At 43.3% G+C, this 24,322-nt stretch overlaps 1 protein-coding gene across 2 annotated transcripts; it reads right to left on the bottom strand.

Moving 5' to 3' along the window:
- Nucleotides 1-945: 945 nt before the first annotated feature.
- Nucleotides 946-23,523, bottom strand: cbx7b (chromobox homolog 7b). Of its 2 annotated transcripts, XM_085465654.1 has the most exons (7): nt 23,176-23,523; nt 12,334-12,377; nt 9,596-9,661; nt 7,795-7,861; nt 7,334-7,676; nt 5,484-5,714; nt 946-5,396 (listed from the first exon to the last, which is right to left on the bottom strand). In XM_085465654.1, exons 1-6 carry the CDS (start codon nt 23,242-23,244, stop codon nt 5,524-5,526), a joined length of 780 nt encoding a protein of 259 aa, XP_085321780.1. In that variant the 5' UTR covers nt 23,245-23,523; the 3' UTR covers nt 946-5,396; nt 5,484-5,523. The 2 variants fall into 2 exon arrangements, with proteins under 2 accessions (XP_085321780.1, XP_085321779.1); XM_085465653.1 differs by having other exon boundaries at nt 946-5,714.
- Nucleotides 23,524-24,322: the final 799 nt, after the last annotated feature.

A 24,322-nucleotide genomic window follows, 5' to 3' on the forward strand; every position in this document is an offset into this window, starting at 1 on the left:
TGCTGATTAAGCTGTCTAAACTGTGCTAAGATTAGCTGATAAATCTCCAGCTCTACCCTCTCAGTCAAATATGGACATGCATACCTAAAAAAAAAAACAACAACCCAAAAACAAATATGGAGATGGGGGGGGAATGCTAAACCTGCGCTTTCATCATTCTCCACAAACCAACAATGGACTGATGGCTGCATCCATCATTTATATACAGTCAATGGTCTAAATATGTGAAAACTATCAAGTCAAAGAAACAAAGTTTAAACTTGAAATCTGCTTTTAAAAAACCTCTGCGTTAATATTTTTTCGAACGTCCCCCCACGTTATTCCTAAACATGGCATTAGAGATATTACAGACCATGTCTGCAGTAGAAAAGTATGACCATTTAAGTCAATGTAATATGACTGTAAATTAAGTACAACGATTTAGGTTTTTCTAAGAAAAGAATAGGACATAAATATATATTTAATGGTACACTGAGTAAAATTTCACCACTAGATAGCAGTAGATTGCAGTCATGTGAATTCTGTTCTGCCAATTCAAGTAGGTAATCCCAGCTGCACCTGCAGTGAGTCTACGCTGTCAGTCTGCTGTGTATATTTACTCTGGAACAGGCTGTAAAACTTTGTGAAATGAGTCCAATACAATATATGTCTTTCTTTAGTCTTTTCACTTGTTAGCTGAAGGGGAGCCATTCTCAGATGATAAAATATAAAACTTCATATCTTGAGTCTGAAGTTGCAGATACATTAAAATTTGCCTCTTTTTTGCCTTTTACATGCAAGCCATGGAGGCTCTCTGACAGCTTTACCTCACATTCAGTTCTTCAGTTCACTTAAAGTGACACCACATGTCGACCCACTGTAGATCTGTTATAACCTTTAGACACACAACTGCACCTGGAAAAAGTCACTCGTGTCACTGTAAATAATCAAGAGGCTGACTTCAAATGATATTAAACATGAGCAACATTTATTTTAGTAGTACCATAGAAATAGTTTATACACGATGACACTTCATAAACCGGAGCATGTAATCTGTAGGGTTACATCACAATAAAGTGCAAGGTTCTTCGCTCAGTGGTGGACGAAAGCAGCGCGAGCAACCACGTCAGGCAACGTCAAATCCAAGGTGCTTTTTACGTCATGTCAGCAACACTGAAGTATGGCATGAGCTCAGTGGTTATCACAAACTGTATAAAAAACTATCCTTGTTGGTCATCGAAGTGACAAATACACCCTCAAAGAATAAATATACATTCAGGTCAATGTAGAAAAATAACCACCAAAAAATACACGTTTCCTCTCCGGCTTCCTCCTCGCGTCGCCTTGTTTTTCAAGTCTTAGTAACATCATTGAAGGATGGTGAAATCCAGACATACAGAAACAAAACAAAACAAAAACAACCAAACAAAAAACTGGGACGGGAAAGGTGTGTTAATGTGTGTGTGTAAAAGGGAAGTATTAGCCCTAAAAGCTCCACAGACAAAAGAAAAAAAAGGCAACATCAGGCACTTCCATTCCCTGCAGCTCGTAGTCACACAGAGACAGTTTGAAGATCATGAGAGGCTGACCCATCAATCCTCAGTGTGATATAAACAACATGTGGACCAATGCGATGCCTCTGTGGGAGATTCCATAGATGTGACACATCACATCGGCTCCTGCGTCCCCAGTGGAAGCCTGTGGAGTCAGACTGACCTGCTGGGTCCAGAGTTAGGCTTTACTTCTTAGTTTGTTTTGAATTTGTAATACTGATCATTCAGTGTCGCTCCCTGATAACTCAAACCTTCCACTTTTGATTAACACATCGCAATCATTTGTCAAGGTTTCCATTTATTTGAGCCGCTGGCTGCTCAGCTGTCATGGAATTGATCATTTTGAACGTTGATATCTTTAATCGTTTTTAATATCATCTAAATGATTTGGATTTCTGTGATTTTCATCTCTCGGTGTTCTGAAACCTTTTTAGCAGAACTGAAGCGAGGTGGTGTTTTAAAGTTTAGTTTAAAGTCATGTATGAACTGCAAAAACTCAACTTTTTCAGTCAACGTTAGAAGAAATGTTCATGGAAATGCAGACGAAAGAAGGAATCTCTAAGCAAAACCCGGTGATGAAACTAATGTAAAATAATAAGCCAAACCTACTCGGGTGACCAGAAGCCCGTCCTTATGTGGGACCGTGCAGCACTTTGATTCCTTGTCCAATCTATGCAATGATGCAAACAGAACTACTGGAATAACAGAGACATAAAAAAGAAAAATACAGGAGTATATAAAGCCCATCACATCATAGCATAAGAACAAACTAGAGCTTTCTTTTTCAGTAGTGTATTTACTTACTGGGAGAGTTGGAACATGAACAATTTATTGTATTTTTATTTTGTGGTTGGATATGAACGTTTCAGACTACCTCTCAGCATCGCTGACGTGTCCCTCACATTCAGTTTCTTGGGATCTGGTCACCCTAGCTATAGGTTAGCCTGGTCCAAAATGACCTTTTACTCATAATTACTGTGAATATATCATGTTACAGATACTTATGTTATGAGATAACCAATTATAGGTTGCTAGAGATCAGTTGGCGGCCCCTCAGACACTCCCGGTCCCTCTGGAAAAATGTGCATTCTTCTACGCACATTACTTTGGGTTCCTATTGGTCTTTAGGCTGGTGTGACTGGGGATTTATACAGTTTGGAAAAGTGTTTTATAAAGCCTGCTACAGCTTCCAACATAAGAGACTCTACATGTAGTTACACAGTTTCAAATTTTAAAGTATAGACTCTCGTCCAGTTTTACATGTTAATGTCCACGTTAGTCCCTCTTTGTTTTCAGAGACCATTTGTTTAAAACTGAAAGGTTTTCCTGCATTATTAAATGACATTATCACTGGCTAAGAGCCTTAGCCGGCTGTTAGATGATGGGTTACTAATATTATCTGTTTTATTAGCCGAAAAGCACATTTTCTGAAAGTTGTGCTGGAACGCTACACGGTTGACAAAACTAAATGCATTAGCTCGGCTTTTTAGCCTTTTGGTAATTGACTTAATGAGGCATTTCCAGTTTTAAAAGAATCACATTAATGGATAAGGACAGTGCAAATGATATGATTAAAAGGGACTGAATATTAGTGCGAAACATCAGCTGGTAGCAGCTTTAAAACTTTGCCTTTGAAATTCTACCCATCAGTCTTTGCAAAGAGAGCCTCCCGGTGGACACACAAACCTCTATGATGCTAATACAGTGCAATTCCTTAATACATTCTCTCATTTAGTTTCTCCTTTTGGTACAAATTTGTCACTTGTATGGTGGGCTATATGTGCGGAGATGAAGAGCTAGTTGAACAGAGAAGACTACACCGTCTTTATATCGCTATAGTAACTGTACTGGAGGAGAAAGGCATGCAGGCGGATCAAATCTTCTCTCGGAGGATTTTGAAACGCATACAAGACTAAAGCCACGTGTTGTACAGCAGTAACAGTCTATGAGTTTACAGGTTACAGGTACAGCACTGTGTGTTAGTATGGGTCTGATACCTAAGCCCACCTCACTGAGTATGTACAAAATGTTTGAGTCCAGTCAGGCTGGCTTAGTGTGGCTCCGTTTACATGCACAGAGAACTCCTCCCTTCTCTTCCTCACATGTTTACTAATGTAGCCTGTGTGCTTCAATGACCAGGAGAGCTGTGCCAGTGGGAGCAGAGGCTCCTGGTAGGGATACCCAGGTTGAACAGGTCAAAGGGTAGAGGCCAGACAAATTTGAACCACCTCTAAAGCTAACATGTCTAAAGCAAAAAACAAAAACAAAAGCCCATAACTATTACACAAACATAAATGGCAAACTCAGATCACGCTGGTGGGGAGTTGTCAGTGGATTTTGCTCGTCATGGGGCAAATGGGCTTAGAGGAAAAAGACGATCTAATGTAAGGTCAAACATTTAGCCAAGAAATTTGCTCAGGCGCTAATGAAAAGTGCAATATCAAAGGAATTGGCTGTTTGACTTTCCAGTTTTGTGCTACTTTAAACTGTGAAACTACTACATATACTTCATTGCTGGAGTTCAAAAATAAAGACTCTGCATGAAAGGTAAGATCCTCTCGATTCACAGTGTTCAGTCATAACTTGGGATCCACGTAAAGTACGGAGTTCTGTGTTTCCATCACTAAAACCATGGAATTGCCTGCGGGAGCGCTACTTTACTTGTTTTCCATCATTGTCTAAATGCCTCCGGGATCAACATTTATGCAATTTCAAACAGTTACAGGGATTTTAAATCCACATGGGTCAATAATTTGGACATTTGGGACATCAAGGAGAAGAAATACTTCATTCTCAAAGCAGCTAAGTTTTTGGTTTCAGGTAGCCATAACCAATCTCAGTTTAAATGACCCACCACTGACAGCTTGGATGGATTGGTGCGATATGGCCGCTCTGCTTACTTTATGCAGCGCGCACTTAACAACCAAACCTGGTAAACTAACTATGAAGCAGGTGACTTTTCAAATGGTTTGTCGTGGCAGAAATGTGTTTTGCATCTTTACTATACCTTAGGATAACAAAGAAAACCCCTATCCACTACTGTGCGACTGTAGTTGTGTTTCTTTGAAAGACATCTCTAGAGGAGAACTTTACTTTGGACATCTATGCATTAAGCAATGCCAACAATACAAGTAAACTCTGAGCCATTTTACCTCCACACATTTCCAGCTGTTTGATTCCAGATGTCTGGACATTCTTCACATTTGATCTGTCAGTGTTTCTGACTGTACCTTGGTCATGATTAGCTGAAATACTTAATGTGGCCCAGTCTTTGCTCCAGTGGCAAAGGAAAGAACAGATACCAAAATGATTTTGCCAGTATTCAGTGCCTTCACAGATATTCAGTACTGTCTTTTCATCACGTTTGTGTTGGACCTGTGTTTGGATAACCTCATCTCTCTCTCTGGAGATGTAGCTTTCCATGTTTTTCTGTTGTCTTGGTTGTCATAAAAAATGAAAATTCACTTAGAAAAATGGAGCAGAGCAAGATTTTTGCAGTTGTCCACATGACGTACCACGTGGACTTCTTCTGTGGCTGATCCACTTATTTAATGCATGAGAATGCTACGCAAGTTGTATGGTGGCCATTTTTTAAGTTTTGGTCAGAAGGTCCTTACTGTGGCCATCACTTTATAAGCCTCTCATTCTACTGGAACCACAAAATAACTTCCTTTCAGGATTTACTCAAGTTTTAAATCCTGTTCTTAATATAAACATTGATGTAATGCTCTTCTTATTCAAGGCAACTCAGTCTGATTGTAGGAAAAGTGTCAAGAACAATGAAAATAACACTTTACCTGGAGATCAGCTTATATTCAGGTGACTCTGTGCATGTAAATGTACCACTCAGAAAGTTGGGAGAGGCTGGCAATGAGACAAGCAGAGAGAGAGTGAAAACACCTACTGTGGCACCTTTTACCTACTGTGTCGGTGCCTTCAGCTCCCTCTCACCATGCCTCCACTGCTAACCGGCCAACCCCATTTCCAGAATTCAGACTTTCAGGCCCCAGTCTCTGAAGAAGCCTTTGGCCACTCTTGACTCTCGGAAAGTCACTGTGAGGGATTTCAGGGTGATGTCTGTGACAGTTATTTCTCCCGGACATATGACGGGTCTCCAGATATTTTCTGATGTAGTGCCCTCGTCTGGTCCCGTGGAGCTCCAGCCGTCTGTCCTCTCATGTCCTGGTTGAGGCAGGGACACAGAGGGAGAAAGGCAGAAGGTGAAAAGTGTACATTTACACTAAGACAACTACTGCATCAAGGCTGCCACTCGAGTTCTGAGTTAGCTTGCCTTGACTGATCTGTTTTGATGCATGTTATAAACTGACAGAGTGCACGTGGCTGCTTATGTTTCCCAGAAAACAGAAGAGCACACTACGGTTGGGATTACTGCACGATCATGCAGAACAGTGAATATCAACAAGACCGCTCCCTGTTACTGAACTAGGAGAGGAGGCAATCCCCGTTAAATTCAATTCAAATAGCACCAAATCACAACAAGAGTCACCTCAAGGTGCTTTATATTGTCAGGTACAGACCTTACAATAATACAGAACACCCCATCAATCACACAATCTCCTTTGACCAAGCACTTGGCGAAAGTGGGAAAGAAAAACTCCCTTTTCACAGAAAGGGGAAAAGGTGAGGGTAGAAAGAAGACAGTTTTTGGAGAGACAACAAAAGACACAAGAGAGATTAATAATAACTAATGATCACTAATTACTATAATAACTAATGACTCATAGTGAGTAAATGACAAATCAATCATCCCAAACCATCTCTCTTTATCGGGGCAAAACAATATTTATCAAATATAAACAATTTATCCATCCAGTTTCTTCCACTTATTCAAGCTTGGATCAGGGTTGCAGCAGGATAAACAGGGTATTCCAGATGTCTTTTCCCCTATTGTTTTCCACTTCTCTGTGGGGGTTTAAAGATACATACTCTCTCCAGCGAGTGCTGGGTCTACCCTGTGTATGTGTTATTGCAGCTGGGTGGGGAGGAGCCCAGGAGATAGCCTGAGTAGATGTGTGAAAATTTGTAACACAAACAATTGTGCATTCACAGACTTACACTGTGGCCTGGACACCCTTCTGGATAACACTAGCATTAAGAGAACAGCATGATAGTCTGCTGACAGCTGGGAGATGCTCTGTCACTACAATACATTTACAGAACAGAGAGATGGAGGATGAAGAAAAAAGACTAGAGTTACACTAGAAGTGCTGAAAGGTGGTGTAGCCCATCCTCCAGCCTATGATGGGTGGGAGAGGTGACCTTGATATGGATCAGCAGAAGAAAATGGACGGATGGTATCTCATATTGAAAAACAACTGCACGTGGATGGGACTTATCGTTGATCAGAAGGACAGCAAGGTAGAAACAACAGGAACTGCTACAACAGACATGTATAGTAGGTGATTCTCAGCCACCCAGAGGTGTAAACGTGAGTGTGTGGTTGCTCTTCTCTCTGTGTTAGTCACTTGATTGATGGGCTTAAGCCCCTCTCCCCCTGACTCGGGTCTTTGCACTCCAAACAGCAGAACAAGCTACTTAAAACCTTAGAAAAGGACTAGTCAGTGAGGGTTGACTGGGACAAAAACAACCCGGTGTCAATGCTTGTATCAAGTTAATGTAGTCAGTTAATTAAAAAAAGCAATAACAAAGATAGACAAGTCATTCTTTTTATCTATTAAATACAGTTGCTTGTTTATTAACTGGCCCCTGACCTCATGAGAGCATCCCAGAGGCAAACGCAGCTGATTAGAGTCCACTGGCTGACCAAGTGACACACATACCATTTAAAATGCCATCGCTCTCCTTTGCTGTGTTCTTCTGAGTCTCCTCTTGCTCCTCCTCCCTGTCCTCATCATCTTCCATGCTGTTCTCTCCCTCTTCCTCGTCCTCCTCCTCCTCCTCGTCTTCCTCTCCATGCTCTTCCCAGTTCTCTTTTCTTGGACTTGGAGGGTTTGAGTTAAAGCATCTGAACTCCTTCGTCCTCAGTCTGTGTTGTGATTCCTGTCTGTATGGCTGATGGTCATCCTCGGGGAGCAGAGAGCGTGTCAGAGACAGACGCAGGCGCGGTGCAGGCTTTTCGGGAATCTTGTGAGCGCTGCGGAGATCCATGGTGTAGACAGTATTCTGAATCAAGATCAAACAGAAAAAGAAAAAAAGAGTAACGTCATTGTCAGGCCCCAATGAGAGAAACACAGTTTGAATTTTATATATATATAATTTTTAATCAAACTCCAAACTTTACCTGCAGAAGGATTCTTTTGGATTTGGCTCCTTTCCTTCTGGGACCCAGAGCTCGTTCTCTCTGTTCTCTGGAAAAACCAAGCAGACCTTTGTCAGGCAGGAAAAGCATCCAAGCCAAATTGTGCGTTCTGACTCGGGGTCAGAAAGTCTGAAAAGAGCTGTACTGTAATGTTGGGAAGCTTTGAGGTACTACATTAGACAACAACCACTCAAACTACGCCATGTGTGCCATCATACATAGGGACACTGTGCATTAACAACAACACAACTGTTGCTCACCACCGAACAACTTTGGCCCCTCCCTAATTAATTCAAGCTGAAAGGTTGCGATTGTGACATTTTGGAATCACTGCAGACGTACAAATGTAAATGGTCAGAGAGGGGCTTTCAAGGAGGCTTCTAAAAATAGTCTTCCAGTGTTGCCCAAGGAGACTACCTACATGCTTTACTTCAATATTCGTCCAAAAATTATATAAAAAATTATATATGTGTGTCTGAGTGTGTGTGTGTTGTTTAGCAATTCTCCTTTCAGAAATCACCAACATATATATGATTATAGAACCAAGTACCAATTTAGAGGTTATACAAACAAATAAGAAGAAATCTTATGTCTTATTTCAAATGTCATAGTTAAATGCAAATTTCTGTCTATGTTTCTATATGTGCTTTTTGATGATTTATAATGATTTGTAAATCCAAATAACTGAATTCTACATGTGTATAAAATCAAGCTCCTCGGCATGCAGACTGCTTTTACAAACATTGAAAGAATGGGTCGCTCTCAGTGAATTCCAGGATCGTACTGTGATAGGATGAAACCTGTGCAACGAGTCCAGTCGTGGAATTTTCTTGCTATTAAATGTTCCACAGTCAACTGTTAGTGTTATTATAACAAAGTGGAAGCGACTGGAGGAAACGATGACAACTCAGCCAAGAAAAATCAGCAGTGCGGTCAGCAGATGCTGAGGCACATACTGCGCAGAGATCACCTACTTTCTGCAGAGTCAGTCGCTACAGACCTCTAAACTTCATGTGGCCTTTAGATTAGCTCAAGAACAGTGTGTAGAGAGCTTCATGGAATGGTTTTCCAGGGTCAAGCAGATACATCCAAGCCTTACATCACCAAGCCCAATGCAAAGCGTTGAATAAGGATGTGTAAAGCACGCTGCCACTGGACTCTAGAGCAGCCCAGACCCTTTGGATCTCTAAATCCCTCTTCTCTGTCTAGTAAACCAATGGACAAGTCTGGGTTTGGTGACTGCCTGGAGATCAGTACTTTGTGCATTGCGCCAAGTGACAACGTCCAGGCCTTCTCTTCCAGCATCATTGTCTGATCTCACAAATGCCCTTCTGGAAGAATTATCAAACATTCCTATAAACACGCTCATAAAACTTGTGGAAAGCCATCCCAGAAGATCTGAAGCTGTTGAAGCTACAGAGGGTGGGCAAACATCATATTAAACCCTATAGATTAAGAATGGGATGTGAGTCAAGTTTATATGTGCGTGAAGGCAGATGAACAAATACTTTTGGCAATATAGGAAAACTGCTGGATTATCAGATTCAGAGTGTATGCAACTGCCAACTTGACCCCATTCAAGTGCAGACAGATATCAGACTGATAACACACTGCCTCCAAGGGGAAACCCTAAAAATATAATATAATTTGTATCTATATACGTATATATATGCACACATTTATAAACAAAAATTAGACTCTGCATGTCAGTTTGTGTTAAATAAAGGAGCAAAGTACAAAGTTGAAAAAATAAATGACAAATGGTGGCTGAAGGCAGCCTTACTTCTCTTCGTAGGCCTGAACCAAGCGCCGGTCCAGAATGTGTTCCTCAGGTTCCCAAGTGCTGTACCTGTAGGAGGATGCAAAACATATATAAAAGCTTTCTTCGTTTTTCAATGACCTCCATAAATAATTTATTATTATAATCATTTAGGTAATTAAAATCAGTCTGTTGATTCATTTAAAAACAAGGCCAAAGTGCTGACACAGTGTATTTATTGTATTTCTAAATCAGAAAAACAAACTTTAGAACTCCAGTTAAAATAAATTCTTGCCCTGGTGTAACTTTTCAAAACTGCATTTCTATATTTTTTAGTATGTTGATATTTACAACATTAAAACCACTGACAGCTTAAGTGAAAAACACTGATCGTCTGCATACAATAAAAAGTTCTTCTGGGAACCCTTAGATTTTAACATTCATGTGGATGTCACCTGACACACACCACCCACGTAAATATTGCTCCATGGTAACTACACTCCCTGATGATAGCGGCTTACCCCGGGAGAATAATGTGCCCGTGCACACTGCAAAAATTGCTCAGGAATGACTCGAGGAACACGACAAAGATCCCAAAGCGTTGACCCGACCTCCATGCTCCCGAGATCTCAATACAATCGAACAAGAGGACCTACCCTACAACCCAAACAGGGCCCAAAGAAGGACACTCCCAGAGATCCTGTGTCCATGCCCCAATGGGTGGCAGCACCAAGGGGACCTACAGAGTATCAGGCAGGTGGTTTTAATGCTGTCGTGGGTCAGAGTATACACAACCCCATTCCCACAAAGTCAATACACAAAAAAAATCCCATTTAAAACCTGTATTTAAGTTGAAATAAAACAAGGACGACATATTGAATGTTTAATTGATCGAGATTTATTATTATAAAAACGAATTCTCATTTTAAATTCATGCATGGTGTCAGTAACATATTTCAATAAAAGCTGGATCATAAGGATGAGCACCACTGTGTTCTTTTAACAACACTAACTGTTTAGGGACTGAGAAAAGCAGCTGCTGTAGTCAAGAAAGGAAAGTATTTACCCACTGTTGCTTGATATATAACTCCTTCCTCTTGCTTTTTAATGTCTCTATGGCTCTTTAATAATGATGGCTCTTTATTAGAAACTGATTCTGCTGTAATACATGTCAAAACAGTTTGTTACTCTCTTCTACAATAAAACAGCCCGTACCTGAAGAAGTAGTGGTCTGGATGGTAGTATACATAGATTGCTCCAAAATCTATAGTATGGTTCAGCATCAATGGTGCCTTAGCAGAAGTGCAGATTAAATGTGCCACTGTACATCTTGTTGTGCTCATAACAAACCGAACAGTGCCTCTACCTCTTAGCCTGGAGGACACAGCATCCATAATTTCAAGAAAGAATTTTAAATTCTGCCTTATCAGACCGTAAAACAAATTTTCCCTTTGCTTCAGTCCATCCAAAGTGAGTTTACGTCAGAGAAAGTGACAGTGTAAAGATTTTCACAATAAAACTGTGTCAATCTTTAATCCAGAGCTATCTAAGAGCCTGATAACTATGGTCATTCAATACAGGTTCTCCCCTGCATAGCTTCTCTCTGAATACCATCCATCCATTCTTTTCTGCTTATCCTTGTCAGGGTCGTAGGGGGTGGAGCCTATCCCAGGTACCATAGAGCAAGAGGGAGGGTACACCCTGGACAGGTCGCCAGTCCGTCACAGGGTTAACACATAGAGAGAGAGAGACAATCATTCCCACCTATGGGCACTTTAGAATCATTAATTAACCTAACCCCACTAACTGCGTTCTTAGGAAGGCAGAGTACCCAGGGAGAACATGCAAACTCCACACAGGAAGGCCCGAGCCAGATGGTAGCCTGGTGGAATGGAACTCAGGACCTTCTTGCTGTGAGGCTACAGTGCTAATCACCACGCCACACCATATGTGATGAAATCCTCTAATTCTCTGAAATTTTGCTCTGACAAACATTCTTACAGTGTCAAACTGCCAAAGCACAGACCTCGCCTATAGGATGTCCTATTATCCAATCATACTGCTACTGTACATTAACTGATTTGTCATGAGATCATCCTGTTTTTTTTGTCCCTGTTTCAACTTTTCTGAAAGATGCAGCTTGCATCCAATTGAAAATGGGCATGTTTTTCAACAAATTACTACATTTCTAATTTCACAACATCTGATGCATTGTTTATATACTTTTAAAAAGATAAATATGATTGATTGCAATGTTGAACAGTGTGTTTATGTGGAGAGTAAATCTTGGCCCAACTGGCATTTCTTCATATTTTGCTAGGAATATGAGAAACAGGTGATGGAAATTATTGTAACATGTGCAACAATGCACAGAAATTCAGTCTGTAGTCAAAATCTAAGTTTGCACACTTTTAACAAGCCATAAGGTCCATATATAATATGACCAACTTTATTCTTCATATAGTTTGAAGTGTTTTGGGCAAGCTTTCTTGTAATGTTTTAAACTTTAGGAATAGCTCTCCGGGGTTCTTGAAGGATACTCCAAAGCTCTTTTTTGGATGCTAGTTGTGTTTTACCTTCAGAAAGCCAAAGGACTACTGTTCAAAACCACTTTCAAAAAGTTACAGGCAAAACTGGGTCCTGTTAAGTACAATATTTTTAAAAAAATGAGGGGTGGCTCAAGACTTTTGCAGACCACTCTGTGAGTCACATTCAGTTCCATTTCATGTTATCCATCCTATTCTTCTAATCTACATACTCACTTTGGAGGCCATCCTTTCCACTTCAGCAGATACTCCACATTCCCCTGTGGAGACAAAGTTTCAGAGCAGCTTCAGATAGAGAGTAGTGTTTGTCCCCCCCGTTTTGAACTGTTTAAGTAATTGAAGAAACAAATTACAAGCCAAAAAAAACAAACCAGACAAAAAAAAACAAAAAACAAACCAAAACAAAACTTTCTGCTCCTCTCTTCTCTTTTTTCCTCCACTCAGTGGATCTTGTGACCTACTGTGAGTGCTTTCACCTCCAGGTTGGGAACCACTGCCAAGCACAATGAAATCAGCCCATCAACAATTACCTCATCTCTCAGACGCACAATGTCTCATTTTGATGCAACTTAAGGGAGTGCATCGCTATTCTGTGCAGCATTTTCACATTTAAACTGATTTAACTGCCTGGATGTGATATCGCGGGGCCAGGCAGTTAGATTTGATGGTATCAGGTTGTTCAGGTCACTTCCATCAAATATGAATTCTGCAAACATTAATCTCCTGCTAAAACCAGGCAAAGACCCTGTATATCCCTCAAGCTATCGTCCAATATCCCTTATAAATGTAGACCTTAAAATAATCTGCAAAGCTCTCTCAAAGAGACTGGAGAAAATAACCCCCCTCTTAATTCATCCTGACCAAACTGGTTTCATAAAAGGTAGGCACTCATCAACAAATACACGTAGATTACTTAATTTGATAGACTACTCATACAGTAAAAACCTAGAAACTACAATATTCTCTTAAGAAGAAGAAGAAGAAAGTGTGTACATTATTGTACTTTATTGAGCCCTGTGGGGAAATTGCTCTCTGCATTTAACCCATTCACTCAGTGAAGCAGTGGGCAGCCATTGGGCGCCCGGGGAGCAGTGTGTAGGGACGGTACCTTGCTCAGGGGTACCTCAGGGTAGCTGTTAAGGGGAATCGACGCAGAAAAAGCATTTGACAGAGTTAACTGGAAATTTCTATTTGCAACTTTACACAAATTTGGTTTTGGATCCTCTTTCATAAACTGGTTAAAAATATTATATAATTTCCCAACAGCTTGTGTTAAAACAAATGACCAGACATCCTCCAGCTTCTGTCTCTTGAGGGGCACCAGGCAGGGATGCCCACTCTCCCCTTCACTATTTGCAATTTTTATTGAACCACTAGCAGCAGCAATTAGACAGAATTCAGTAATTAAGGGCATAAAATGCAAGAACGTGGAACATAAAATCAGCCTTTATGCGGATGATGTGTTACTCTTTCTCCAAAATTCACAAACCAATATCTCTGGGGTGATTGAATTGATAAACTGTTTTGCAAGAATATCAGATTACTCAATTAACTGGTCAAAATCTACAGTCCTACCGATTAATTGCTCCTTCCATAATTCCTCTTCTACACCACTGCAAGTGGGAAATATAAAATATTTAGGTATTAATGTTTCTCCCAAGCTTGCAGATCTAACTAAATTAAACCATATCCCACTTTTAAAGAAGGTAGAAGATGATCTGGCTAGATGGAAATGTCTACCCATATCACTCATGGGAAGGGTTGCCGCTATAAAAATGATGGTCTTACCAAAAATAAATTATTTATTCTCAATGATCCCAACTAAACCGCCACAAGATTGGTTCAGATCTCTAGATTCATGTATGTCCAAATTCCTTTGGAAAAATAAACCCCCACGTATAAGCTTAAAAACACTACAAAAGACCAAGGATAAAGGAGGACTAGAACTGCCTAACTTTCAGCACTACTTCTTAGCCAACAGGCTTCAGTTTATCTCAGGATGGCTAAAACACACCCTCTTAGATGAACCTTGGCTAGATGTAGAACAAGCACTCTGCAATAATCTAGAGATCTCAGACCTACCATTTATCAGCTCAAACATCCAACGACATGAATGCTTTAAAAGCATCAACATCAGCTCTTCTCTGACAGCATGGTGGGAGTTTCTAAAATTGACGGCGTCTTCATTAATCCCATGCAAACGTACACCTATCTGGAACAACCCTGACATATTACAAAACAATAATATGATAAACTTTTCAGATTGGAGTGATAAAGGAATCAAATATTTAGAACATATACTAGAAGGAACAGAATTTATTTCATTTGACGGACTAGTTACACAATATGGGATCAACAAGAAAAGATTTTTAGAATATCAACAAATTAAATCCATAGTAAAAAAGAAATTTAAACCGGGTCAAGTTGAACTACAAACACCACCAAGTGTGGTTCAATTTCTTACTCTTAAACCCCCCAAATTACTATCCAAAATATACAGAATGCTTTCTAAAACAGATGAATCAATATCACTTCCTATTGCAAAATGGGAAGCGGATTTATCAGTTAACTTAGACCTAAACTTCTGGTCTCAGATTTGCTTAAAAACCTTTCATCTAATTAGAAATCCCAGTCTTCAATTAATTCAATACAAAATATTACATAGAGTGCACTATACAGGTCATCGGATGTTCAAGATGGGCTTTACGTCTACCAACAACTGCTCACACTGCCAAACCAATTCACCGGACAATTATATCCACGCTCTTTGGTTCTGTCCACCAGTTCAGAAGTTTTGGCGCGAGATATGTGAAGACTTATCGAAGTGTCTGAAATGTAACATTCCAACTTCCCCCTTAGTGTGTTTGTTGGGCAGCTTAGATAATGTCACTTCAGAAAAGAATATAGCCCATATGGTTTTCACTGCCCTATGCATAGCCAAGAAAACAGTCCTCATGAACTGGAAAAATAAAAATAATCTTAACTCTAACCAATATAGAAATTATCTATTAGATTACATTAGTCTTGATACAGCCTCTGCCACCACATCAGATCAATTGCTCTGGGCTCCTTTGATCAGCTCCATCACCTAGTGGGGGTGGGGGGTCATAGTTTGGTCCCGCTTTCACTGTTGTGATTGGTGTGGGGGTAGGGACAGGCTTAGGGCGTCGGGGGGTTCCCCGGAGGCATCTTCCTTGGGGGGCTCAACCCGGGGTAGCGGTCATGTCCGGTTAGGGGCTCTGTTGGCTCTCAGGTGACTGTTTCCTCGCGGCTGCGTGCAGCGGGGCTAGGGGAGGGTCTGTGCTGACGGACGTGGGTTACTGACCTGGTAGCCTGGCTGCCCCTGGGTGGGTCCGGGATGGGCGTGAGGTTCTGGGGGCGCTCCGTCTCTGGGCTGGGACCCGGACCGGGCCTCGGGGGCTTGGGTCCTGGTTGGTGTGTTGCCGGGGTTGTGGGCGGGTGGGTGCATGGGGGCCCAGCCCTGGAGCAGGGTGCCGCCGGTGCGTCGAGCCACCTGAGGGGCTCTTCAACTGGTGGGGGAGATTGTCACATCTTGCAGGAGCTTTCCTCTCCTCAGGAGCTCCCTCTGCAGGAGGGGGAGATACAGGAGAGGTGGAGGAAGATCTCAGCCTGGGTGTTTATTGTCTTATGTAGTCTGGAAGATGAGTGGATGGTGGGGTGGGTGCAGTTTTCTCTGTGGTGGGGTTGGGTGGACTGTCCCGGGCTCTGTGGGGCCGGGCGGCGCTGCTGCACTGGGCCCCGGTCTGGATGGGCCTGGGCCCCCTTTCCCTGGCGGGTCGCGGAGTATGGGGGTGCCTACTGGGGTCAGCGGGGGAGCTGGCCCCAGGGAGGGGTCACTTGCCCCTCCCTTCCTTCCCTCCCCATCTCCAGCTGCCTCCCTCTTCCCGCTCCACCACAACCACCCACACATGCAGGGCCTTGGAGTAGGGGTATGTCACCAGGGTGCAGAGGAGGCTACCCCCCCCCCCCCCCCTCTCTGTCTCCTTCTGGCTGCCTCTGCCTCAATTTTATCCCACAACTTAGACATTCACATTACTCACACTCTCATTACACATACATATAGGATCTTGGGGGTGGGCACGATGCACGGAGTCCAAAGTACCATCAGGGTGTACACCCCACCCCTGGCATCGTTGCCCACCTCTCAATTTTAAATACACGTAGACATTGAGGGCCAGCAGGAGGGACCATGCGCTTACCTGCTGCTCTCTGGCAGGTAGCTCCAAGCCCTCCTGGGTTTTAAATGCACCTTAGAACACATATGCATCAACACTACAATGAGCGGGTGGAGGGAGGTTTGGAGTCTTCTCTCACCCCCATTCTCTGCGACCTGCTGGAGCAGGGGGGCTAGGACTAGGAGGAGGAGTTGGCCGTCCGACTGCGGTCTGGAGTGTGGAGCCTTCCTGCTGCTACGGAGTCGGGGCGGTCTGCCTCCCCCCACCGCAGGGAAAAGGGAAACACCACCTGGGTCTGGGTGCAGTTCCCCCCTCCAGGGGCGGGGGCACCTAGACCCGGTTTGTAGAGTACGCTTGGGGAGTGTGATCGTGTGTACAACGTCTCTTTATGTCTGTCTCCACGTTGGTTGAGTGTGGAGTGAGTGCATATGAGAGCATGAGGGTGGGAATGGATGTTTGTATCTGTGTGTGCCTGTATGTCTGTGTCTATATGTCAGGTTGGGTGTCAGGCGCCACCTCTCTGGGGACATCTCAGGCCCTCCAAGGTTTGGAGGCCTATCTCCCCCTACCACCACTTCCCCTGCCAGTGGCGGACCCCCTCAGACATCGGTGCGTTGGTGGTTCTTTGTGTCCGGGGATGGGCGTCCAGGTACACACCGGCTCACTCCTTGGCGGCCGCTTATCGGGGCCTGGAGCCTGGGGCTCGCTCGGGCCACTTCGGAGGTGGGGTGCCCCCGGCCTCTCGGCCTGGGGCTCGGTCACTCAGGCGCAGCTGGCTGCCGGCGGAGCTCACGGGCGCGTCACTGCAACTCCCCCTGGCTTCTGCTCCGCGGCTGCTGAGTGAGCCCTCATCTGGGACTCTCCTCAGCTCTTTCTGGGACAGTGGCGCAGCTGCCCCTCTGTTGGTCTTCCTTGGTCTCTTGTGTTCTGGGGGCCTCTGGATGTCTGGAGTTTTGATCTCCTCCACACCTGCTTCATGCCCTGGAGGACGGGGCTGTGGCCCCCCCACACCCTCTAGCAGATTATTACATGAAGGAACCTTTTAAAAAACAAAAAACAAGCGCGTCCATGCTCACAGGTGTACACACGGGTGATCACACCCACAAACTACACCCTTTTTGGCTCCTACCTCAAAGCACACTGTGTTCTGTTGGTCTTATGTGCTGCACAATAATGTTTAACATTTAGTATTTACTGTCATATTCCCATATATCATTGTGATGTTGTTTATTCTATTACTCTTGTTCTCTTCTGCTTGCTTTCTTTTTTCTTTCTCAGCAGGTGATCCAGGTGATTGATATATGCATTTTTTTTTCTCTGCCCGTTCTGTTGGTTTTTGTCTTTTGCCCTTCTCCCCCGTCCCTCTTCTCAGCTTTTTCTCTTTCCCTCTTTCTTTCTCCCCTTCTTTCCCCCAGTCAAGTCTGTCCCGTATTCAGTAAGTGAAAATAAAATAAACAATAAAAGGTGAATCAAATGGACCATTACGGCAAGGCTGGGATGGTCAGTTTGGTAAAGTAAATCCGTTGGGCATCTTTCTTTGTCTTTAGACAACAATTCTGATGGCAAAAGAGCCAAACGGGACAGGCAAAAAAAAAAAAAAAAAAAAAAAAAAAAAAAAAAAAAAGGTTGTTCAGGTCAAAATGTCAAACACATAAAGGTTGTAACTGTCAGGGCTCTGTGTGCAGGCGGATGGAGAGGAGGATCCAAATGCGAGACTCGGACACTGAATACAACTCAAAACCTCAGCTTTATTGCTGGCATGAAGACAAAACATGAAGTGACTGCTGAATACTGAGAACAGAAACCCACAGGCATAATCTGATGGTACGACGCGACACTGAGCACATGAAAACACAGGGCTAATATACACAGGGTGGTAATCAGGGAATGGGCAACAAGAGGGAGACACAGCTGGGAGAAATTGGACTATACGAGGCAGGGGAGCAGTAGAACTGAACACACTCACATGAGACAGACCTTCACAATAAAACAGGAAACCACTAAAGAAGGACGCAGACAGAATATAACACATGCAACAACAAATCCTTAAACACCGATAAACAGAAACATGTAACTCTAATAATAATAATAATAATCATCGAAACAAAACAATCATTCAAAAATAAACCAAAAGAACTCAAAATGCTGGGTCAAACCTGACCCAGAACCGTGACAGTAACCCCCCTCCAAGGGCTGTCTCCCGACAGCCCAAAAAAACCCCCCCAAAAAAAATAATGAGCACAAGAGTCCAATAACCGGAGTCCATGAAAAGTTCAGGGGGTCAACCCGGAGGTCGACAGCACAAGGGCCAAAACAGTTCAGGGGACCGACCGTGCCCGACCGGCCCTCCAGCTGACGAGGCACGAGGCTGGACGGGCGCCTTGGGCTCTCCAGCTGGAGCAGATGCAGGGCCAGAGCCATTTGGGACCCCTGGCTGAGGGTGAAGATGAGTGGCTGACTGAATGGGTGAAAGCACTGGGGCCTGAACTGATGACAAAGTTAATGATTCCTCTACCAGCTGAGCTACTGACTGGGCTGTAACAAAGTTTGTAGTAAGTCTGGTTTTGGTAATGACTGAGCTATGGGTAGCAGGGCTGAATGTGGTGGAGGTGGAGACTGAGCTAGGGACTGCAATAGAGGTTGTAGTGACGGTGGTTGTGAAGGTGACTGAGCTAATCCTCCTGAGCCTTCTGAACATGAGAACAACTGCTGGACGGGCTCACCTGAGCCTCCAGCCGACACAGGAACAGGTGCTGGCAACAGCTGAACACCGGCCCCTCCCACCCGAGGTACTGAAATGGGTGGAGGGGAACGCTGGGCCCGAGCTACCCTGGGAGCAGGAACAGGAGGAGAGAGAAGCTCAGGAACGACCTCAAAATGCACAATATTGCCAACTGGGTCTGGGCATATAGTCTTTGCAGAGTGGGCAACCTCAGACACATCCAGCAGGGATACAGAACAGTCCCTAGGAGGAGCCACAGTCTTAATAGATTGTAGAAAGGGGCAACTAGAGTCCTTAAATGTCCTTGGGGAGCAGACAGCCTCTTCCTTCAGAGAGCCCAAGTTACAGCCTGCAATCTCAGTCCCTACCAACTGCCTGTGCCCTTGATGAAAAGTACATGGCTGAAAAGCTGACTTAGAAACATTAACCACCTCCCTTTCAGCTGACTTGAAAACAGAACTTGCAGCCTCCAGAAATTTCACAGCAGTCCGAAAATTTCTCCCCCCAGATTCAAGTAAAGTAGTCTTAGTCATTTTAACACTGGGTTCAGATTGTGCCGAATGAAAACCGGTTCTTAAATCCTCAGAGCAGGAGTTCACAGAGTTAACAAACACAGACTCAACTACCTCTAAGTTAGCAGATTTAGATTCACTTGCATGGCAGGTAGCCTTCAGGGTCTTAGGGGTGGATTTATTGTTCGTTACATTCATGAGTTCAGGAGGAGCATGAGAAAAACAGTCTGTTGCTCACCACTGCTGATTGTCCAGAGGCAGCGGAGCGACGGCTGCGTGAGCGTCGCTCACTCTGGGAGGAGGGAGGTAAGCCAGACTGCGAATCCTCCTGCAGACCGGACCGAAAGTCTTTCGGTGGGCCGGGCTGGGACGAAGAAGCGGGAAGTTTGTGTAGCTCCGAACGTGGAAGTCCCAAAAAACAAAGCAAAGGACTGCAGTTGTCATGGTCCTGGGCCATGTGGGCCCAGTATTCTTAGTTCCTTGTATTTTTGTATTTTGTTCCTTGCTTAGGCCATGTTTTCTGAGTTGCCCTGTTGTGTTGTTCCCTAAGTGTTTTCCCTTCATGGCTTTTACCCCCTGTGTGCCCCTCTGTGTATCTGTGAGCCCTCGTCTCTCCTTATGTTTTATTCCATGTTTCCCCTGCCCATTATGTCTAAGTTCTCCCCGTGCTCTCTCTCCCCCCTGTGTGCCCTCTATGTATTTATGAGCCCTCGTCTCCCTTTGTGGTTGTTTCATGTTTCCCCAGCCCGTTATGTCTGTGTTTTCCCCGTGCTCTCTCTCCTCCTGTCTGAACCTCTGTGCACTTCCTGTTTACTTTGTGACTCTCACGCCTGTACATGTCATGTTCAGTTCACCCCGCCCTGTCTCGTTATGATTATCAGTGTCACCTGTGTTCCCCGTGTGTTCCCACTTTCCTCGTTTACCCTCTGTGTATTTCTGTCTGAGTCTCCCTCTGTTCGGCGTCGCGTTCTCCCTCATGTTGTGTGGATCTCCCTGTGTCTACCTTCGAGTATTAGTTTACGTTTTTCCGGTTTAGTTTTGCATGTTCTGTATTCTGTCCTACCAGCATTAAAGCTGTGTTTCTTAAGTTCATCCCCGTGTTTGTGAATATTGCTATTGGGTCCTCCTCCTGCCTGCCACACGGTCGTACCATGACAGCAGTGGAGTAAGCCCAGTGTCTTCCACCACATAATCCTTCTTTCGCCACTGCTTGCCCCTCCTGCAGGGCCTGAATTCTAAGAGCAGCGGCGGAGTGACACCAGAAAACTGAGGAGCTGCTGCCTTTGAGAGAGAGCACTTGCCCCCTCGCATCCCTGACAGAACAACTGATGGAACGGCGGTAGCCATCGCGGTTTGGAAGCTGCGGGGCCCACCCAGAGCCAAACGAGACCCATCGAAGGGTGACTCGTGCTCCCAGGTACACCTAGCCTCCTGCCTCTCCCTCTCCTTGAGGAAGGTAGAAACTGCGGGTCGCCGATACCGCACGGAGTCCACTGGATCCATTACTGGTCGCGTCGTTCTGCCAGAGCTCTGTGTGCAGGCGGATGGAGAGGAGGATCCAAATGCGAGACTCGGACACTGAATACAACTCAAAACCTCAGCTTTATTGCTGGCATGAAGACAAAACATGAAGTGACTGCTGAATACTGAGAACAGAAACACACAGGCATAATCTGATGGTACGACGCGACACTGAGCACATGAAAACACAGGGCTAATATACACAGGGTGGTAATCGGGGAATGGGCAACAGGAGGGAGACACAGCTGGGAGAAATTGGACTATACGAGACAGGGGAGCAGTAGAACTGAACACACTCACATGAGACACAGACCTTCACAATAAAACAGGAAACAAGAAACCACTAAATAAAGACGCAGACAGAGAGGCAGACAGAATATAACACATGCAACTCAAACAATACATGAAACAACAAATCCTTAAACACGGATAAACAAAAAACATGGAACTCTAATAATAATAATCATCATAGCATCAGAGAAACAAAACAATCATTCAAAAATAAACCAAAACATAAGAACTCAAAATGCTGGGTCGAACCTGACCCAGAACCGTGACAGTAACTTTTCCATCAGTGTCTTGGATTTCATTGAAATGTGCCGTTTGCTACAACCAGAGGTGGTTTCTTTTTTTGTGGTACATAGTAAGTTTGTCTCTTTTAAGCTTTTATGTGTGAAACTATATAAACAACATTAGAAATCCTAAATGTAACATATTATACAAGTATATCACATGAAAACACAGTAGCATGACTACAAATCTGAAATGGAACAAATCAAACTTTAAATTAGTTTATTTAATGATTATCTGTTATTTCTTATCTATTTCAGGCCTCGTCGCATTCTCGTTAAATGTGCAGGAAGATGTTGCCATGATGTCATCAGAAGATATCTATAATTAACACAATTCAAAATGTATTGTATGTTTTCCACATACTAGCGAATCTACTCAGATTAGTCATCCTCTGTGACATCATCCAATAATAACTTCCAGGCTCTCAACGGTATTCTCAGTCGGTGAAATCACCGCTTTTCCCCGACTTCATTTTAATCACTAGTTACACATACACAAAAAAAGACTGTATGATTAAAAGCACCTCATATGTTTGACTGTAATAAATACATTTATTACCTATCATTTCTAAACCTTGTAATAAGATCACATAAATATTAGAGCCAATATAGAATTTAAAGACTGATACTGATATTTGATGTTTTAAAAATCTGATATATTGGCCAACATATCAACATACGACTACTATACTAATACTACTACAATATACTACACAAGAAATGACTTTAATGTTAGTCGTTATTTATGAATACAGTTTAAAAATAATCTTGTTTTATTGTCACAACAAGTTGTGGATTATGCATGTGCTGCCCGCCTGATGCACTCAGATCCACTGGTTGCTGGTTGTTGTTATGATGTTGCAGAGAACTCTGTTGGACAAACTATGCAACATTAACAGTTATAACATGGATGAAGGTTCTCTCATCTCTTCTTCACTTTTTACATTTTCATTCCTTGACTGCTATAAATGCTGATTCTGACATATCAGCAAATCGCTAATTTCACTTGGGAAACAAGTATGTAAGTGGATCTTTAGCACTGTATTTATATTCTGTATATTAGTTGTTGACACTGGTGGAAACCACTAGTTTCACCCCCCCCCCCCCCCTCCCCTCCTGTGCCCTGCGAGTAAACAAATGCGTCGCGCCTACACATGTCAATACAACACGGTAACTTAGACCCAAACACAATTAGCGAGCAAATGGGCCCAAAGGCAGAGTATTTTGGGGTTGATAGCGCGTCCTCCTTCAAGCCTTATAAGCCAAACACCTGACACTTTAAGCTGTAGTACAGGAACAACAGTCTCCGTGTCAAATTAAAGGGACATCCTCCGCTCACCTGCTCCCTCAATACACTCCGCAATTAGATAACCAGCTTAGAAACGCTGCTCTCCTCGTTTAATCTCCAAAGCTTTCATTAGCATCTTTAAAGTAGCATTCTGGTTCACCAAAAGAAAAAAAAAGCGTGTCTCCTTAAAGTGCTGAGAGCTAGAGAAGCTGATAATTTGGCCGCATTTTGTTTTTTACACGCTTACCTTTCTAACTCTTTTCTTGACGATTGATTCCACTGCAAACACTTGCTCTCCGATCGCTGACAGCTCCATCTCTTCGCACGCCGCCGTCCGCTGGCTTTTAACTGTCAAAGTAACGTCCCTCTCCCCGACAAACTAAGCTAACGTTAACTGCGTATGACAGCCCTCCCTCGGATACGTCTTCTTCCACGCGTGTCTCCTTCGGCTGCCTCGTTTTCCTGAAAGTTTAAAGGCCCATTTATCCAGAGCGACTTCCTTTTGCTGGCTCTTTCCATGCGTCCAGTGACTTTACAAAATCTGCGACACATCTGCACACCGCTTCGCGCGCGCCCGCTCTGGCCCAAAGCGCGTTTCCGGCGCGCGCCACCAGCTTCCCCATCATCCTTATTATGCAGCGTGTATACGGATACCAAAGACGGTGATAGTACTTTCCTCCTCTGCTTCACTTAAAGCAGCAGCACCGTAGTATAAACAGTCATTCTTTTATTATAATATTTATGATATAATATCGTTATAACATGTATGGAAGCTGCTCATTTTTAAGTATGCACTTAAAGTAAGCCAGCTTTCAAAGGGTTAGTACCTGAGGTGTAGAGGAATAAACGAACATTAGCTTGGATTTCTTGAGTCTGTACTTTTATTGTGACATATCTGATCACAGAATTATGACGTTGATCTTGGTGAGAGGGTCCTTTTAGTGTTTGGTGGAACAACTCAGGTGTCTAACGTGTAAATAGGGGGCCCAACCAAACTTTGCTTTTATGCAGGTCTGGGCTTGCAAAGCAAATGTTTAATGTTTAACTGTAAACCTTCATGTTGGAGAGGAGGTAGGGATACAGCTGTCAGATGGAGTTATCATTTTTTTAAACAACATTATTAGTGCATCTCAGAAAATTAGAATATTGTAAAAATGTTTGTTATGTCCCCACATTTAGTTCAAAAAGGCAAGCTTTCATTTATTATATATGCATTACATGTAAGGTGAAATATAGTCTTTTCTCTGTTATAATTTATATTATTGCATTTTTTGACTTACAAAAATCTTTTCAGTTTGATGAGTCCGCCAGTATCAATACTGTGTCTAGTTCAGCACATGCAACCACTGTTCAGTAGCTCAGCGATCTTCCCCAATCATGAGGAAGACTGCTGA

The sequence above is a fragment of the Copadichromis virginalis genome, linkage group LG8 (genome assembly GCF_057382275.1).
Source record: "Copadichromis virginalis isolate Kocher_CV1m ecotype Utaka linkage group LG8, C_Virginalis_male_GT1.1, whole genome shotgun sequence".
In the NCBI taxonomy this organism is placed as follows: domain Eukaryota; kingdom Metazoa; phylum Chordata; class Actinopteri; order Cichliformes; family Cichlidae; genus Copadichromis; species Copadichromis virginalis.

What these genes read in the sequence shown, in the direction of transcription:
- cbx7b (XM_085465654.1), bottom strand. Translation starts at nt 23,244, where the DNA reads ATGGAGCTGTCAGCGATCGGAGAGCAAGTGTTTGCAGTGGAATCAATC. An exon ending in TCAAGAAAAGAGTTAGAAAG is followed by an intron (nt 12,378 to 23,175) that starts GTAAGCGTGTAA and finishes TTGTCTCCACAG; the next exon opens with GGGAATGTGGAGTATCTGCT. An exon ending in TGGAAAGGATGGCCTCCAAA is followed by an intron (nt 9,662 to 12,333) that starts GTGAGTATGTAG and finishes ATCCTCCTACAG; the next exon opens with GTACAGCACTTGGGAACCTG.